The sequence below is a fragment of the Coregonus clupeaformis genome, chromosome 25 (genome assembly GCF_020615455.1).
Source record: "Coregonus clupeaformis isolate EN_2021a chromosome 25, ASM2061545v1, whole genome shotgun sequence".
NCBI classification, from domain to species: Eukaryota; Metazoa; Chordata; class Actinopteri; order Salmoniformes; family Salmonidae; genus Coregonus; species Coregonus clupeaformis.
The window spans coordinates 25,210,232-25,228,771 of NC_059216.1; the positions used below are offsets into that span (position 1 = coordinate 25,210,232).

Sequence of the window (18,540 nt, forward strand, 5' to 3'; positions counted from 1 at the left end):
TCTGTCTCTCTCTCGCTCTCTCTCTCTCTGTCTGTTTCTCTGGGTCTGTCTCACATTCTTTCTCTCATCCATTCTCTCTTCTCCCCTCTTTCTCTCATCCATTCTCTCTTCCCCCTCTTTCTCTCATCCATTCTCTCTTCCCCCCTCTTTCTCTCATCCATTCTCTCTTCCCCCCTCTTTCTCTCATCCATTCTCTCTTCCCCCTCTTTCTCTCATCCATTCTCTCTTCCCCCTCTTTCTCTCATCCATTCTCTCTTCCCCCCCTCTTTCTCTCATCCATTCTCTCTTCCCCCCTCTTTCTCTCATCCATTCTCTCTTCCCCCTCTTTCTCTCATCCATTCTCTCTTCCCCCCTCTTTCTCTCATCCATTCTCTCTTCCCCCCTCTTTCTCTCATCCATTCTCTCTTCCCCCCTCTTTCTCTCATCCATTCTCTCTTCCCCCCTCTTTCTCTCATCCATTCTCTCTTCCCCCTCTTTCTCTCATCCATTCTCTCTTCCCCCCTCTTTCTCTCATCCATTCTCTCTTCCCCCTCTTTCTCTCATCCATTCTCTCTTCCCCCTCTTTCTCTCATCCATTCTCTCTTCCCCCCTCTTTCTCTCATCCATTCTCTCTTCCCCCTCTTTCTCTCATCCATTCTCTCTTCCCCCTCTTTCTCTACCTCTATTCCTTCTCTTCTCTCTGTCTTTTACTTAGTCACTCTCCCACTTCTTCCCTAAAGGGGTTGAGCAGGTTCCAGACCTGTATTTCAAGGGAGAGAGAAAAATAAAAGAATCCCCCTGACTTAGCTCATGTTTGGCAGTGCCTTTACCAGTTTACTTTGCGACCTGATGTATGGACCGGCGAACAAAGATGTCTTTGTGTAGAGACCTCAAACCTGTAAAGTTCACCGTCATGTAGGGACTTATGCTATCTGAATCATTTCAGGGCCATTTGTTGGAACTGTTTGGATGGTAATGTAGAATGAGGGGAAAGTGTGGTAAAGTCGGGGGTAATTTTGTCTTCATTTCAGTTACATTGCGGCGGTAATTTATAAACCAAATAGTGTCGAATAAATGTGTTTTCTTGCGCAGATTTATCAGAGAACCGCCTCACTATTCTTGACACGTCAAATGAACCTTGATCTTTGTTTTCTTTTTAAATGTTACAGGCTGAAATATAGGCCTTGCTCTCTGACGTCAAGGGACATTCACAGTGTGCTGTGGTGCTACTAAGAAATAAAATACAGGTTTTTAAAAATATCTTTCCATTAGAACTACTGTGGAGAGGCTGAAACTGACATGTGGGGGGCTGCAATTAGTCAATTAATTATGCTACAATTGTATATGCGCAAGTGCTAGCATAAGCCTGTGTGTGTGTGTGTGTGTGCAGGTTTGTGTGTGTGTGTGTGGCGGCAGCACTAATAGTACTCTCTGTACACCTCCATTTGCATCTTTTTTGTTCCTAAGTGCTGTGCTCTCATTAAGCTGCCGTTCTAAGCAGCATGGCACCTGCTTTCAGAGAGAACCAACACCACCCGCTTGTTAGCGCTAACGACAGACAGCGCGCCTGGCAGCCCCAATCTCCGCCTATCCTGACTTGTCAAGCCAAGAGTCCCCACTCGCTGAAATTAGCTACATTTCACAAACAATTTCACAAACTCGTTACGCAGTTAGGTGTTTATTGGAAGATCGCCGACTTTCCCCTGAGCGGTGTATAATACCCACCCGCTAGGGTAAGGAGAGAGGCAGCCCCCATAATAAACCACAATTACAGAAACTGGAGCCTCGAATCGGTTTATAATTCATTACCATACTCCTCTAGAGGAGGTTTATACATTGAGGTTTATACGTTTATAAGAGTTTCTGTTTCTTTTTACTTTGTCCATTGAACATACTTGGGCCCCTTCATTTGTGGTCTCCAAGCTTACTTGCTTAACCTCGACCCCATGTTACGACCTTTGACCCTTTTGCTTACCTCACCACCTATCCTCCGTCAGCACCAGTGTTATTGTTCTTGGGCTAGGCCTTGCTCTGTGATTTTACTTTAACGTCATCCACTAGTATTGACTCTTATTAATTCCGAGTAGGAGTCAAAGCCCATTTTGTTCCCCTGTGCTTATAATTTAGCTTGTTTCAATTTGTGCCTGGCCTCCCCTGACAAGCCAGGGCCGTGATGTATCGTACACCACTGTACGCCTTATCTGTTGATGTACAGTTTTAACCTTTTCAGAAGGTTGCCTCTCCCCTCTCTATGAACCGTTCCCCCCTCTCCTCTCCTCCCTCCCCAAGCGATGAATACATACAGTACAGGCAAGAGGAGCATAACCCCTTTTCCAAAGTCATCTAATATAAATGTTTAGGTTTTGTTTCCATAACATTTCCATAAAAAGAGTTGGTGCGGCCTGTGCCGTGGCTGGTTGGGATATGAGGGGGAAAGGAGGCCTGAGCCTGCCCTGTGCAGACAGTGTAGAGTGAATAGGCTGAGCTATGTGTGTGACTTTGCGGTGAACTTGCAGTTTGCATCTGTGGGCTTTCTCTGGGGCTTTTAGCTTTGGCCCGTTGGTTCGCTCACAGATACAGGGCCGTAAATCACACACTGTAAAACAGGGAATGCAGGACGGGGGTGCAGGAGCGTGTACTGCTTTTAGGGGCTGGTACAGGAAGAGGGAGTGTGTAGGCCTACATGTCTGTACGTGTATATGTCTATGTACATGTGTGTACGTGTATATGTCTATGTACATGTGTGTACGTGTATATGTCTATGTACATGTGTGTACGTGTCAGATGGTGGACCAGGAATACATCTTACATGCATTCCTTGAAAGTGTAAATTTAACTATAGAGTGATGACACCTGACTACCGCTGCAGGTTGTGCAGGGCTCTACGCTGACCTTTTTTTACAAGGAGCACGTGTGCGCCTAAGTTGAAAAATGTAGGCGCACATAAAGAAATGTAGGACCACAATGAAAATGTGAATTCCAGGTCGCACAGCAAAATATTTAGGCGCGTGTGCGAGTAAAATGGTAACACTGTAGAGCCGTTGTGGTTATTTACGTCGCTAAGATGTCTTGTTGTCACACAGGTCAGAGGTCAACGAGACGATTATTTATAATCACACCTATACAGTATCACCAAGCACATAACTTATAGTCGCTACTATTCTTAGCATTAGTGTTCCTATCCTTCTATGGTGTTGGTTGGGGTCGTTACTTTTAATAGGCTGTGATTGATGATTGATCCCGGAACCTTCCAAGGTAATGAAGGTTTTATGAACTCTTGCCTTTGGGCTGAACTTCCTGGTTCTCTCTCTGCAGCCCCTTTGGGCAGCTTCCTGTCTGGCTCTTCAGAGACGTCTTCAGAGACCCCAAAACACCCTTTACTGTGAGGATAGAGTGTCAGGAACCAGACAGCCTTACTTCACTGTTCGCTCCCAATCTGTTTTTGTGCGCAAAGGGGGCTGCTCTCCCGAACCCGAAAGTTAAACTGTGACATGACTTTATGCATGGCAGCTAGAGTTCAAAGAATAGGTATGATCTGCACTACACAGAGGGGGCCACTGGCGGATCTTTGGGGTGTAATAAATAGCTTGGAAGAGGATTTATCACATGTCAGGGAGAAACAGTGAAATAACGCAATGCTTCTCCAGCAAAACTCCCATTTTAATTGCTTCTGAGCCTTTTCAATGGGGCTCAGGGTATATGATGTGGCCAATAAAACACAAAAGCTGTGAAGAGAGCTAGAGAGAAAGAGGTGAAAAGAGAAAAAAAATATATACTACATTTGAATATTGTCTGAACTTGACTATTCCTCGGCTGCTTGGCAAGTCGTCATTATTCATAGTGCTTTGGAACAGCGCTGTGTGCCTAGGCAAAGTATCTGCCTGTCTGTCGGCTTGGAGAGTGAAGCATGTGAAAAACAGCTGGGCGCTGCTGGACTAGCTTCGCTAGTTAGCCTAGCTATCACAGACGGATGCACTGTTTTAGTGGGGCAGTTCAATTAGCCTCTTAGATGAACTCTCTCTGGGCACTGTGCACTGTACAGAAGCCTTCTGATGACAGAGAGGTTTCTGGGGCTGGCTGGGCCTTTGTTGCTACTATGATTATTGCTATTTTTGTGCCATTGTAAGGTGATCCGGTTGTATATCACTGTGTCAGTGGGATCTTATCGCACCCGCAGCTTTTTGTTTGATTCAGCACAAGTTTCCTGGACAGGGATCAAAGGAGTGCACCTCAAAGAGATTATCTCCTCCGTATATCTCAATCAATCTCTCTCTCTCTCCTTCCCTCTCGTTCACTCTCTAATTCACTGTCACTGTCATCCTCCTCAAATCCAAAGTAAACAGCCATAAGCATATGGGATTTGGATGGGAAACTATCTGAAAGCTACTTCAGTATCTCACTATGATGTCTCTGTTCTGTTGATGAATGCCTTGCTTGGCAGTTTGATGACATTAACGTTAATGTCTTTCTGTCTTCTCCCACTCCATAGGTTTGGTCCAGGACTGGTCATCTACTGGCATGGTTTCATTGGCGAGCTGGACAGCCAGAGAGACAGAGGCATACTGCTCAAAGACTGCTTTCCGTCTGACATTGTGACCCTCTGCCACGGGACCAGCCCAGCCACGACTGACTGACTGACTGGCTGACACTGGCCTGAGCAAGGGGAGGGAGGGAGGGGAGAGGGCAGGGGGAGAGGTGGGGTTAAGGAAGGGTATCGCAGAGGTGGATACGTGGATCCGGAAGCAATTTAGCTTTCCTGCGGCGCAAGACTACTGGCAAATATCTGCCCTGAACTCCAGATGAACCTCCCTCCATCCCCTCCTCCCCCTTTCTCTCTCTTCGTCAGCCAGCCAGCCCAGGGTCAGGCTCATACCTCGGTGCGAAAACAAGGCTGGGAGTCTGTCCTGGTGCTGGTCAGCCTGTGGCCCCCACTGTGGCCCCGGAGGCTCCTGGAAGAGGACAGGAACAGAGTAAGAACAGGACATGCCCTTATCACACAGTGGCCCCTGGCCCTCGTCACTCGCTCCTCTGCTCTCCATAGGCAGATAAGGGAGGTGGGGTTTGGTGGAAATGGGGGTGGAGAAGGTGCCTATCTACCTTCTACGTCACTCACTGCCCTCTGTCACTCTGCAGGGGGCAAACAGATCCCTTCTGATTGGCTTGGGACTTTTCTCTGACCTCTTGTCCTCTGGTTTTGAGGATGTTGTCTTTGTTATGATGTGTCACGTTGATAGGAGGAACATTGTCCTGGTCAAACAGGTTTATAAATCTGAACATTTGTATTTGTATCTCTTTTCTTATGTCTGTCTTAAATATTTAGCTATTGACTTATGGACTTTAGGTTCAGTCCTGTTTGTAATTGAAAACCATATGGAATGCACTCATCACTGTGTAATTATTAAAAATGAATTATGGCACTCACACAAAGCACAGTACGATATGTCCTGTACGAGATAGAAGTACAAGTTCACAGATGGTCTTAGAGCCACAGAAGCATAGTGTAGACTTCTTCTATGTACATGTAGACACCTGATGTCCATGGAGTCTCCCCAGGAGTCGTTGTCTGTTGCTCATCTTTCCATCCTGCGATAGATCCTTTTATGAGCAGCTCTTAATGGAAGAAACACAGCTGAGCCTGGAGCAGTGGAGTGAGCAGCGTAAAGTTGAATGATGTTTTTAAAGGGATATACAGTGCATTCAGAGAGCATTCACACCCCTTGACTTATTCCACATTTTGTTGTGTTACAGCCTGTATGAAAAATGGATTAAATATGTTTTTACACAAAATACCCCTTAATGGCAAAGTGAAAACGTTTTTAATTTTTTTTTGCAAATGTATTGAAAATTAAATAAAGAAATCTAATTTACATAAGTATTCACACCCCTGAGTCAATACTTTTTAGAAGCACCTTGGGCGGTAATTCTTTCTGGGTCTTTCTGGGTAAGTCTTAAGAGCTTTGCACTCCTGGATTGTACAATATTTGCCCATTATTCTTATTTAAATTCTTCAAGCTCTGTCAAGTTGATTGTTGATCATTGCTAGACAGCCATTTTCAAGTCTTGCCATAGATGTTCAACCTGATTTAAGTCAAAATTGTAACTAGGCCACTCAGGAACATTCAATGTCGTCTTGGTAAGCAACTCCAGTGTAGATTTGTGCTTGTGTTTTAGGTTATTGTCCTGCTGAAAGGTGAATTCGTCTCCCAGTGTCTGTTGGAAAGCAGACTGAACCAGGTTTTCCTCTAGGATTTTACCTGTGCTTATAGCTGTATTTTCATCCTAAAAAACTCCTTAGCCCTTGCCGATGACAAGCATACCCATAACATGATGCAGCCACCACCATGCTTGAAAATATGAAGAGTGGTACTCAGAGATGTGTTGTGTTGGATTTGCCACAAACATACAGTGAGGGAAAAAAGTATTTGATCCCCTGCTGATTTTGTACGTTTGCCCACTGACAAAGACATGATCAGTTTATAATTTTAATGGTAGGTTTATTTGAACAGTGAGAGACAGAATAGCAACAAAAAAATGCAGAAAAACGCATGTCAAAAATGTTATAAATTGATTTGCATTTTAATGAGGGAAATAAGTATTTGACCCCTCTGCAAAACATGACTTAGTACTTGGTGGCAAAACCCTTGTTGGCAATCACAGAGGTCAGACGTTTCTTGTAGTTGGCCACCAGGTTTGCACACATCTCAGGAGGGATTTTGTCCCACTCCTCTTTGCAGATCTTCTCCAAGTCATTAAGGTTTCGAGGCTGACGTTTGGCAACTCGAACCTTCAGCTCCCTCCACAGATTTTCTATGGGATTAAGGTCTGGAGACTGGCTAGGCCACTCCAGGACCTTAATGTGCTACTTCTTGAGCCACTCCTTTGTTGCCTTGGCCGTGTGTTTTGGGTCATTGTCATGCTGGAATACCCATCCACGACCCATTTTCAATGCCCTAGTTCAGGGAAGGAGGTTCTCACCCAAGATTTGACGGTACATGGCCCCGTCCATCGTCCGTTTGATGCGGTGAAGTTGTCCTGTCCCCTTAGCAGAAAAACACCCCCAAAGCATACTGTTTCCACCTCCATGTTTGATGGTGGGGATGGTGTTCTTGGGGCCATAGGCAGCATTCCTCCTCCTCCAAACACGGCGAGTTGAGTTGATGCCAAAGAGCTCGATTTTGGTCTCATCTGACCACAACACTTTCACCCAGTTCTCCTCTGAATCATTCAGATGTTCATTGGCAAACTTCAGATGGGCCTGTATATGTGCTTTCTTGAGCAGGGGGAACTTGCGGGCGCTGCAGGATTTCAGTCCTTCACGGCGTAGTGTGTTACGAATTGTTTTCTTGGTGACTATGGTCCCAGCTGCCTTGAGATCATTGACAATATCCTCCCGTGTAGTTCTGGGCTGATTCCTCACCGTTCTCAGGATCAGTGCAACTCCACGAGGTGAGATCTTGCATGGAGCCCCAGGCCGAGGGATATTGACAGTTATTTTGTGTTTCTTCCATTTGCGAATAATCGCGCCAACTGTTGTCACCTTCTCACCAAGCTGCTTGGCGATGGTCTTGTAGCCCATTCCAGCCTTGTGTATGTCTACAGTCTTGTCCCTGACATCCTTGGAGAGCTCTTTGGTCTTGGCCATGGTGGAGAGTTTGGAATCTGATTGATTGATTGCTTCTGTGGACAGGTGTCTTTTATACAGGTAACAAGCTGAGATTAGGAGCACTCCCTTTAAGAGTGTGCTCCTATTCTCAGCTCGTTACCTGTATAAAAGACACCTGGGAGCAAGAAATCTTTCTGATTGAGAGGGGGTCAAATACTTATTTCCCTCATTAAAATGCAAATTAATTTATAACATTTTTTACATGCATTTTTCTGGATTTTTTTGTTGTTATTCTGTCTCTCACTGTTCAAATAAACCTACCATTAAAATTATAGACTGATCATTTCTTTGTCAGTGGGCAAACGTACAAAATCAGCAGGGGATCAAATACTTTTTTCCCTCACTGTATAGCTTTGTATTCAGGACAAAAAGTTTGTTTCTTAACCACAATTTTTTGCAGTATTACTTAAGTGCCTTGTTGCAAACAGGATGAATGTTTTGGAATATTTTTTATTCTGTACAGACTTCATTTTCACTGTCATTTAGGTTAGTATTGTGGAGTAACTACAATGTTGTTGATCCATCCTCAATTTTCTCCTATCACAACCATTAAACTCTAACTGTTTTCAAATCACCATTGGCCTCCTGGTGAAATCCCTGTGTGGTTTCCTTTCTCTACGGCAACTGAGTTAGGAAGGACGCCTGTATCTTTGTAGTGACTGGGTGTATTGATACACCATCCAAAGACTAATAACTTCACCATGCTCAAAGGGATATTCAGCATCTGCTTATTTTTTTACACATCTACCAATCAGTTCCCTTCTTTGCAAGCCATTGAAAAACCTCCCTGGTCTTTCTGGTTGAATCTGTGCTTGAATGTCACTGCTTGATTGAGGGACCTTACAGATAATTGTATGTGTGGGTTACAGAGATTGTGTAATCATTCAAAAAATCATGTTAACCACTATTTCCATAACTTATTATGCGATTTGTTAAGCAAATTTTTACTCCTGAACTTATTTAGGCTTGCCATAACAAAGTGGTTGAATACTTATTGACTCAAGACATTTCAGCTTTACATTTTTTATTAATTTCTAAAATGTTTTACAAACAAAATTCTACTGACATTATGGGGTATTGTGTGTAGATCAGTGACACGAAATCTCAATTTAATCTATTTTAAATTCAACCTGTAACACAAAATGTGGAAAAAGTCAAGAGATGGGAATACTTTCTGAAGGCACTGTATATAATGCCAATACGGGGGCCCTTCTCTTCTCTGTAAAAATAATAATAATATGAAGACAGAAAAGAAAGTGGAGAGTGGGGGTGCATTTACCCCAAGTAGGAATGCATACAGTATGTGAAGAGTATCTTGGAGTATATCGTGGAAAGTTTTTTAAAAAGTATTTCACCCAAAATACATGAATAGAACAACCTTTAAATGTATTCTTTATTTAAGGTCCATAGTATTTCCCCATTAAAATATCATTTCATAGAGCAAAGAATGCTGATCAAACCAAGGCATGTGATGCGTATAGCCACCAATTCAGCAGCCATTACAGGGTTTGAGTATTCAGCACCACCTGACCCTCTGCTTAGTCCAGTCCTGCTGAAAGACCAGGGGCCTCATGTATAAATGTGGCGTAAGCACAAAATATGCCCCAAAACTTGTGTTCACGCAAAACTTGGCATTTATAAAAACTGAACTTGACGTGAGAAGGTGCTTATCCTCCCGCAAACTTTAGACCATGTGTAGGTACTGTTTCTAGTGGTTGAAGTATTGCATTGCAAGAAGGCAAAAAGCCTGGTAGTAGCCTTGTGCAAATGAGGAATATATGATAACACTCTTATTCATAACAAAAAAACAGGTTGCTAAATATAATAACAAGATGCAATCATTTGTATTCTAAAATAATTAGAAATAGGCATCTATTTTCTATTTAATTTCCATGATCATTGCAGAATAAATTCCTCACCTTTTCTGACTGTGACGGTTTCATACTCGTAATATAGCCTATAGGCCTACAACAAGTTAGGATAGGCTACCATTTGTCCCATCGCTCATTTAACTGGACCCACTTCACAGAAGCCTAATAAATAGATAAGCTATTTCAAGTATTTTGATCTATCCGATCCGAAGCGTAGTTTAAAGGTAGAACAGACGGTTCACGTTTGTAGGCTACATCTGTATATTGTAATGTCAAATTCCTCAAGAAGACAATATTTCATTTATAAACATAATACATTTAACCATTGCAGAATAAATTCCTCACCTTTTATGGCCATGATGAGTAGCCAGACAAAAAATTACCATGTGCATCTCTCATTTAATTGGGCCTATTAGATAGGCTATTATAATTTCAAGCTTTTGCTCTCCGAAAGGAAGCGTGGTTTATAACATACAGTAGAATTTAACAGGTGAACAAACAGTTGATATTTTGCATTGGAGTGTGTTAGCTACCACTGTAAGTAGCCCTACTGTAGTAAAATATGTTTTTATCAGAGTAGACAATGTTTCAGAATTTGCAGGCAGTACAGCACATTTAGGTTTTGAAAAAAGTCAATGCAAAACATTGAATTCAAACAATCTGTTTACAGGTCCACAACAATTTGCTATTGTTTTTGTTTTCCAGAAACGGTCAGATGGGCTACAGCAAATGTCACTGCAAAAGAAAACATTCTGCCAACACCTCCAAAGACATTTGATCAAGTTCGCCAATGCTATTTCCTTTAGATACTGTTTTGGCCTAATTCCAATACTTCCAAAGTATACAGCAAATAAGGGCGTTATTGTCACCATAAAAGGTGAATGTTGGGCATTTTTCAGGCGGATGCTCGTTCACGCGCTCACAGTTTTACGACAGGTCTGATTTATAACTGGAAACATGCGTATGTATGGTGTGCGCCAAGTTTATCAATCTCTATTTTTGTGTGTGCACAGTCTTTTCAGAAATGGCACAAGCAGATATTTTGTGTAAAATGTACACAACAGTTATAAGTGAGGCCCCAGAGGAGCAGACCTCTGAGTGAAGGGTAAGCTTGAGATCCAGAACTTCCTCTCTCTTTCTCTCCTCCCTCTCTCCTCTCCTCCTAATCATCCCCAGACCAGTACTGACCTGATACCCACTATATACTGTCCACCCTCAACAACACCCTCTGAAAAACTGGTCACAGCTCTCACAGACAATGACCATACCATCATCATGGGAGATTTTAATGCCAAACACACTGATTTTAACTGTAACACCACAAACCAATCGGGAAGAGTACTAAGGGACATCCTCGACACAGATGAGCCCACACACACACACAGACATACACTATACTACCCTGCTGTAGCCCCTGCAAGGCTGTGCATGAGCATGCACACATACACACCCAGTACAGGAGTGGGGCAGTCATTCACTCCTGTTCTCTTCTAATACTGGTGTGTGTATGTGCTCATACACACGGGTGTGAGTGTCAGCCTTGCAGTAGGGAAGTATAGTGTATGTCTGTGTATCCATCTGTGTGTGTGGAGGCAAAAGGGGGGGGGGTTAAATACCAGTAAAGTGTTGCATGATTTGTTACCTTTAAACCTCTAACCTTTAGCTGGCTCCCATTTAGGCCTAGGTCCCGCCATGAGAAGGCCGGGAGGTCATGGCTGGGTCGCAGGGCGGCCATGGCTTCCTCAGTCAGGCCCCCAGCCCCTTGCAGCAAGCCCCCTGCTTCAGCCCTGGTACAAAACAACTGTCCCCAAGTGTCCAGTTAAACACAGCCTTATTGCCGGGGCCGTGGAATGCTTAGACATCACTTTACGGCTCCTCTCGGACACAAAAACAAGGTTTTTCTGAACAGAGGAGGGAACATTTCAGCAAGCAAAAAAAAAGTAAATACACATATATATATATATTTAAATAATGGTAAACGGCAGATTCAGTTCCTCTCAGGTTTCAAGCCTTCCTGCCATTGTTTTCCAAGATGGCTGTCACACAAAGAGGAGCCGGGGTTAACCCCTATAAATTAGTTTTTGCAAACAATGCTAAACCAAATAGCGCTTTTTTTAGACCCACTTCTAAGGCTCTGGGTCGACCCATGCGTCAGCTGGAGAGATATCCATGATGTGAGTGCACATTTAGAAAAAGGTTCCATCGGGTGATTTTGTGAAAGTTCACGTCTTTATTTTGTGTTTTCCTTGCCCTTGTCTATGTCTGCTGTCTCTTTTTAGATTCATTGTTCTTGTCACAACAATGGGGCAGTGAAACCTCCCCAAATATGGATGGTCTGGAGTGGAGGGCTTGCTTCCTGGGGCCAAGGGGGACCAGGACTCCCTGTGTTCTGCTCTGTTGGTAATGTGATCCTGGTCTGAGATAGCCTGGAGAAACAGAGAATCACACCACATGGCTCCATTCTATAAGCCTGAATGGAGGAGCAAGAACTGTCAAATCAAATGTCATTTGTCATATGCTTCGTAAACAACAGGTGTAGACTAACAGTGAAATGCTTACTTACGGGCCCTTCCCAACAATGCAGAGAGAAAGAAAATTGAGAAATAATAGAAAAGTAATAACACGTAATAATGAATACACGAGTAACGATAACTTGGCTATATACACGGGGTACCAGTACCGAGTCGATGTGCAGGGGTACGAGGTAATTGAGGACAGTGCCTTCAGAAAGTATTCACACCCCTTGACTTTTTCCACATTTTGTTGTTACAAGGTGGGATTAAAATGGATTGAATTGTCATTTTTTGTCAATGATCTACAAAAAGTACTCTGTAATGGCAAAGTGGAAGAAGAATTCTAACATTTGTAAATCATCATGAAAAATAAAGCACTAATACATCTTCATTTCATAAGTATTCAACCCCCTGAGTCAATACATGTTAAAATCCCCTGGGTAAGTCTCTAAGACCTTTGCACACCTGTATTGTACAATATTTGCACATTATTATTTTTTTAATTCTTCAAGCTCTGTCAAGTTGTTTGTTGGTCATCGCATTGATGTTCAAGCCGATTTAAGTCAAAACTGTAACTAGGCCGCTCAGGAATGTTCATTGTTGTCTTGGTAAGCAACTCCAGTGTATATTTGGCCTTGTGTTTTAGGTTATTGTCCTGCTGAAAGGTGAATTTGTCTCCCGGTATTTGTTGGAAAGCAGACTGAACCAGGTTTTCCTCTACAATTTTGCCTGGAGGATAGAGTTATGGTCAGATTTGTCAAATTGAGGGCGAGCTTTGTATTTATTTCCGTATGTGGAGTAAAGGTGATCAATAGTTTTTTTAGCCTCTAGTTGCACAGGTGACATGCTGGTAGAAATGAGGTAATACGGATTTCAGTTTCCCTGCATTAACATCCCCGGCCACTAGGAGCGCCCCTCTGGATGAGCATTTTATTTTTTGTTTATGGCTTTACACAGCTCGTTGAGTGTGGTCTTAGTGCCAGCATTGGTTTGTGGTGGTAACTAGACAGCTACGAAAAAATATAGATAAAGTCTCTTGGTAAATAGTATTGTTGGTGGATGAGATGAGTTCCCCACCTCTTACAATGTAAAGAACTTTGAAAGAAGTAATTACAAGCCTCTATGTCAATACAATCCAGTTTATAAATAATCCATTGATACTGGTGATCTATAAGTCGAGGTTCAGGGACTTTTTTGTAAAAGGTTTCAACTTGGTGGCTGCAGTGATCCTTAAATTATATACAATTCTGCATTAGCTCTGCATTACAGTGCATTCGGAAAGTATCCAGACCCCTTGACTTTTTCCACATTTTGTTACGTTACAGCCTTATTCTAAAATTGATTAAATTGTTTTTTCCCTCATCAACCTACACAGGTTTTTTTGCAAATGTATTAAAAATACAAAACTGAAATATCACATTTACATAAGTATTCAGACCCTTTAGTCAGTACTTTGTTGAAGCACCTTTGGCAGTGATTACAGCCTTGAGTCTTCTTGGGTATGAAGCTTGGCACACCTGTATTTGGGGAGTTTCTCCAATTCTTCTCTGCAGATCCTCTAAAGCTATGTCAGGTTGGATGGGGAGTGTCGCTGCACAGCTATTTTCAGGTCTCTCTAGAGATGTCCGATCGGGTTCAAGTCCGGGCTCTGGCTGGGCCACTCAAGGAAATTCAGAGACTTGTCCTGAAGCCACTCCTGCGTTGTCTTGGCTGCGTGCTTAAGGTCGTTGTCCTGTTGGAAGTTGAACCTTTGCCCCAGTCTGAGGTCCTGAGCGCTCTGGAGCAGGTTTTCATCAAGGATCTCTCTGTACTTGCTCCATTCATCTTTCCCTTGATCCTGACTAGCCTCCCAGTCTGGCCACTCTACCATACAGGCCTGATTGGTGAAGTGCTGCAGAGATGGTTGTCCTTCTGGAAGGTTCTCCCATCTCCACAGAGGTACTCTAGAGCTCTGTCAGAGTGACCATCGGTTTCTTGGTCACCTCCCTGACCAAGGCCCTTCTCCCCCGATTGCTCAGTTTGGCCAGGCGGCCAGCTCTAGGAAGAGCCTTGGTGGTTCCAAACTTATTCCATTTAAGAATGATGGAGGCCACTGTGTTCTTGGGGACCTTCAATGCTGCAGAAGTGTTTTGGTACCCTTCCCCAGATCTGTGCCTCGACAAACTCCTGTCTCGGAGCTCTATGGACAATTCCTTCAACCTCATGGCTTGGTTTTTGCTCTGACATGCACAGGTGTGCGCCTTTCCAAATCATGTCCAATCAATTGAATTTACCACAGGTGGACTCCAATCAAGCTGTAGAAACATCTCAAGGATGATCAATGGAAACAGGATGCACCTGAGCTCAATTTCGAGTCTCATAGCAAAGGGTCTGAACACTTATGTAAATATGGTATTTCTGTTATTTATTTATTTTTGCTAAAATTTCTACAAACCTGTTTTTGCTTTGTCATTATGGGGTATTGTGTGTAGATTGATGTATTTTATCTAATCCATTTTAGAATAAGGCTGTAACGTAACAAAATGTGGAAAAGGGAAGGGGTCTGAATACTTTCCGAATGCACTGTATATAGTGAAAAGCTTACTTTTTATTGGATATTAAAACACAAATTCCAAGCCTTATTAACCTGTACAGTGAATCCCATGTGTCAGATCAGTGTGGTTTCCCTAACTGCTGCCCAGTCTGTTTAGTTTGGGCCTGCAGCCCAATGGAAGTCTACAATCCGCTCTGAGCTGCATCTCGTCTTGGCCCAATCTCTCCGCCGTTCCCGCTGTTTTATCTCTCTCCAGCCAAGCAGCCAGATAGACTGCTGAGACAGAAAGAGGGAGCAGGCGAAAGAGAGATAAAGGCCTATGTTCCATCCTTCCAGCAGAGCAGACTTTCGGACCACCAAACAGACTTCCTCAGCGGTCCTTGGTTATTTATGGTGAAGGAGCCCTGGCCTGTATCTGCCTCAGGCTTCGAGCTGCTCTTCCAGGGGAGTTTCCCTGCCTGCTCAGCCTCTCCCCACCAGGAAGAGATCCACTGTTTGGTGGAAATAAATAAAGTTTCAAATTGGCCAAGCCAGGCCCAGATTTAAAGCATGTTTTGGGGATGGGTCGAGTAACATCAAGGGGAATCCGTACTCTCTATATACAGGCCTCCAGTGGAAGCCGATATGTTAAACAGATTTTTTTCGTTTCCTATTTTTGTTCATTAACAGTGCCACTAATCAATGCTTATTATTCAGAGAACAACAATGACTAATGGGAAAAGCGAGATTTCAAGATCGACAGTTTGATTGCCAGTTTGGTGGAGGCCTAATTGACAGGGTAGGGGGTTTGATTTGTGTTCGAAGGGAAGCTGGACAACTGTTACACATCCAGGCCAAGTGGATGAAAGGGGGTAGAATGACTCACTGACAGTGTGGGACAAGTAGGGACACAGTCCTCAGCTTTGGGTGAGACCAGAGACGTGACAGGAGACGTGATAGGAGATCACATGCACCTCAACACTAGCCTACCCAACGCTTGGCCACTCAAATATCCCCATTTCTGTGATGGCCTTAAATGAGCAGCATGGAGTATCAGTTTAAGCCCTTCTGGTAACACAAGTCACTTCCCTTTAAAAGTGACTGCCAGTTAGTGGAAACCCAGATATCTGGGATGGGGATACTATGTTAGAACGTTGAAAGGTGTTGACTGGGGCTTCTTGCTAAGTTAAGTATTGAGTTTTAACTCGAGTGACCATTTGTAAAAACAGTGAGCTTGAGGTGTAGCCATGACATCAAATAAATCCAAGGCACATATTTGGAGTTCCTCCGTGTGCGATGTGATACACTGTGTGTCTGTAAGCATCGTTAACTGCCATGACGTTTCTTTCAGGCTGAAGCTGATAAGCTGGCCTGAGATCCATATTTACAGTGGCTGTATTTGCTTGTCGGCTTTGATTTGTCCCTTTTGCTATAAATTGTATTGACGTGGATGAAAAAAGAGGAGGAGAAGGAGAGAAAGAGACCTTTGAGTGGAGTGGTGGAAGGAGTGAGGGTTAGTTTACGGTGGTGGTGGAGAAAAGAGGGTAAGGGAGGTAGAGAGAGAAAGCCTGCATGGAGGCTGCAGCAGTAGCACTGCCCATCTGAAAGGTCAGACCCCCTGAGTGGCATTTGGACTCTGACAGAGGTGACCCAGATACTGTGTCATCTCCCCTTCCCAGTGTGGGTCCAGCCCAGACCCAGTGACATCCACCGGCCCACACCAATGCACAGGGGAAGGGAAGACGAGTAGGGGGTGGTGGGGTATAGGTCTTTCTGACATTTTAAAAGTAAAACAAAATTGAGGTAGGAAAATGTGATTCTGGGAGGTGGAGGGAGAGGGGTTTGAGGGAGGGGAGTTGTGAAGAGGTGGCGGTGGAATCTGATACAGGAAAAACAAACGATGGCACACCCTCCCACTAGCCCTCCGATTGTCAGCGCCACCGCCTGATGAGAGCTGTCACTGGCTTGTTATTATGAAGTAAATATACTTAGGAGCTGGCGGGGGGGTGGGGGAGTGATGCTGACGCCGATGGTGGCCATGAAGACGGGAGGGGGGGGGGGGTGGTATTATGGGCTGTCTCAACCATATGCTGTGATTAGTGACGATAGCAGAGCGCAGAGCCTCGGACCCGAGACAGAGCCCAATCAGAACCCGCTAATGCTGTTGATAGCAATGGGCCTGCCTCTCTGCATACTGCACCACCACATTCACACTCATTCATAAATACATAGCCTAGCTTTTGTCAAAACAAGCCCAGTGATCATTTATCTGTGTGTAATAAATCCTGGCCTGAGATCCTAACACTGAGATTAGACATTATGTACGGTCCCTGCTTCGTTTTGGAACTGTTTGAAAAGGCAGATGTGATTGGTTATTTTATTAAATTGTTGCCAGTGGCAACATAATATTTTTGTGCTGGAAAATTGTGGAAGGGCAAGGGTGGAGGGATGGAGGAGCAATGGAGCTAGGCAGGAGGCTAGTCAGAGGAGTGGAGAAATGGAGGGAGAGATGGGGGGTTGGATTTGTATTTTTCGTGATGTTTTATGAGCATTTTGTTGGGCCTGGCTGTAGGGAGCAATTAACTGTTTGGCTGCAAGTGTCGTGTCGGCTCCTGTGCTCTCCGTCTGAGAAATGGGGGCAGTTTGTCACTTTTACAACTCATTTTCACCCAAAACACTCTACCACCACTCTAGGGTTGGATCCAACCTCGCCACCTTGTCCTTGAGTTCCCTGTGACAGATAAATAAACTCCACACCAACACATCCTGCATCTACTATAGTTGACTTATGGGAGGTCACCTTGCACAGGGATCAATGGTGCCATTTATTTTTAGAGATGCAATGATGTCACATTGGGTTGGAGGGTTATGGGCATAAAAAGACTTGTTGCTGCGATAAAAATAATCACCATTACTGTTGTCTACATCTTGTTTTGTTTACATATTCCGATAATGTAAACAATGGACGAATAATGAGATGTGATGTATCTTATTCAGATGTCACAGCTCACTTAAACCCCATAGCCCTGTTGTAAAGGAGTTATAATGGTCTGTTCCCAGTGGGTTAGAGAGAAACCCTAGCCAGGGCCATTCAGGTGTGCTGCAATAAAGTGCTTTTCACTTTCTGAAGACTTCCTGTCTCCAGTGGCATCCTCCATTTCCTCCCCCACAGTCAGACAACAGGCTTTCTATTGGCCCAGCCACTCTTTATCACAATGGCCCAGTCCCCCAGGTATTGCTATACCTAGACACAGATAAGATAGCTCTTATTATTGGCAAAGAGAGGCTATCTGGATATTGACAGCAGTTGATACACTCTCTTTGAGGAACAAGCCTGACTTGTTTGCCATTCATCTAGCTTTTTATCATTGTGGAAGACTGTCTGTGTGTTCAAACCACTGCTGCTGTGGAGTGGCTGGAGACCCAACTAGCCTTAAGTCATCGTTTGAACATCCCCCTGTTGCTATTTTTTGCCACCAGCTGTGGTGATAGGCTAAAAAAGTTATTGACACCAGCCATTGCTTTTCAGCGCTGGAGCTTCCGACTGCTAACAGGCTCCTGCTATCTGTACCCTCGGCCTCCCTGCCTCCCTCGGACCCCACTCTACACTGGTCCACGCACGCAAAACAGACACACAAGTTTCTGTCTATGACATTAATTATCCATGCAGGATAACACCCCTCTACAACAGTGTTTCAGTGACTAGATGCATACAGGATGTAATTAAACCTAACAGTACTAGTCATAACGTGAAAAATACACTGTCTGATTTTTTGTTATTCAGGTGCTCTCTAGGCTACTGAGTTGAGAGAACCTGCTGCTGAATGGATTAGGACTAAATAAATTACTCATCATTAATGACTGAAGTATAATGGCACATTTATAGAAGTCGATTCAATTAATGAAAATGGGCAGGCCAGGGAAGTTTAAAAAAATACGCTGAGGTTTTACTGGTTACTGCTGGAATCTTCTTCTGCCTCCCAAAATAACTGTATTTCCGTT

General features: G+C 43.8%; 1 protein-coding gene across 3 annotated transcripts in view; it reads left to right on the plus strand.

Moving 5' to 3' along the window:
* The window catches only part of cdin1 (CDAN1 interacting nuclease 1), a 105,319-nt gene extending 99,583 nt beyond the window's left edge, over window positions 1–5,736 (plus strand). For all 3 annotated transcript variants that reach the window (XM_041847964.2, XM_041847963.2, XM_041847965.2), the window contains one exon: window positions 4,469–5,736. In XM_041847964.2, coding sequence (XP_041703898.1) covers window positions 4,469–4,613 — 145 coding nt within the window. In that variant the 3' untranslated portion in view covers window positions 4,614–5,736. The remainder of the gene's footprint in view (window positions 1–4,468) is intronic.
* Window positions 5,737–18,540: the final 12,804 nt, after the last annotated feature.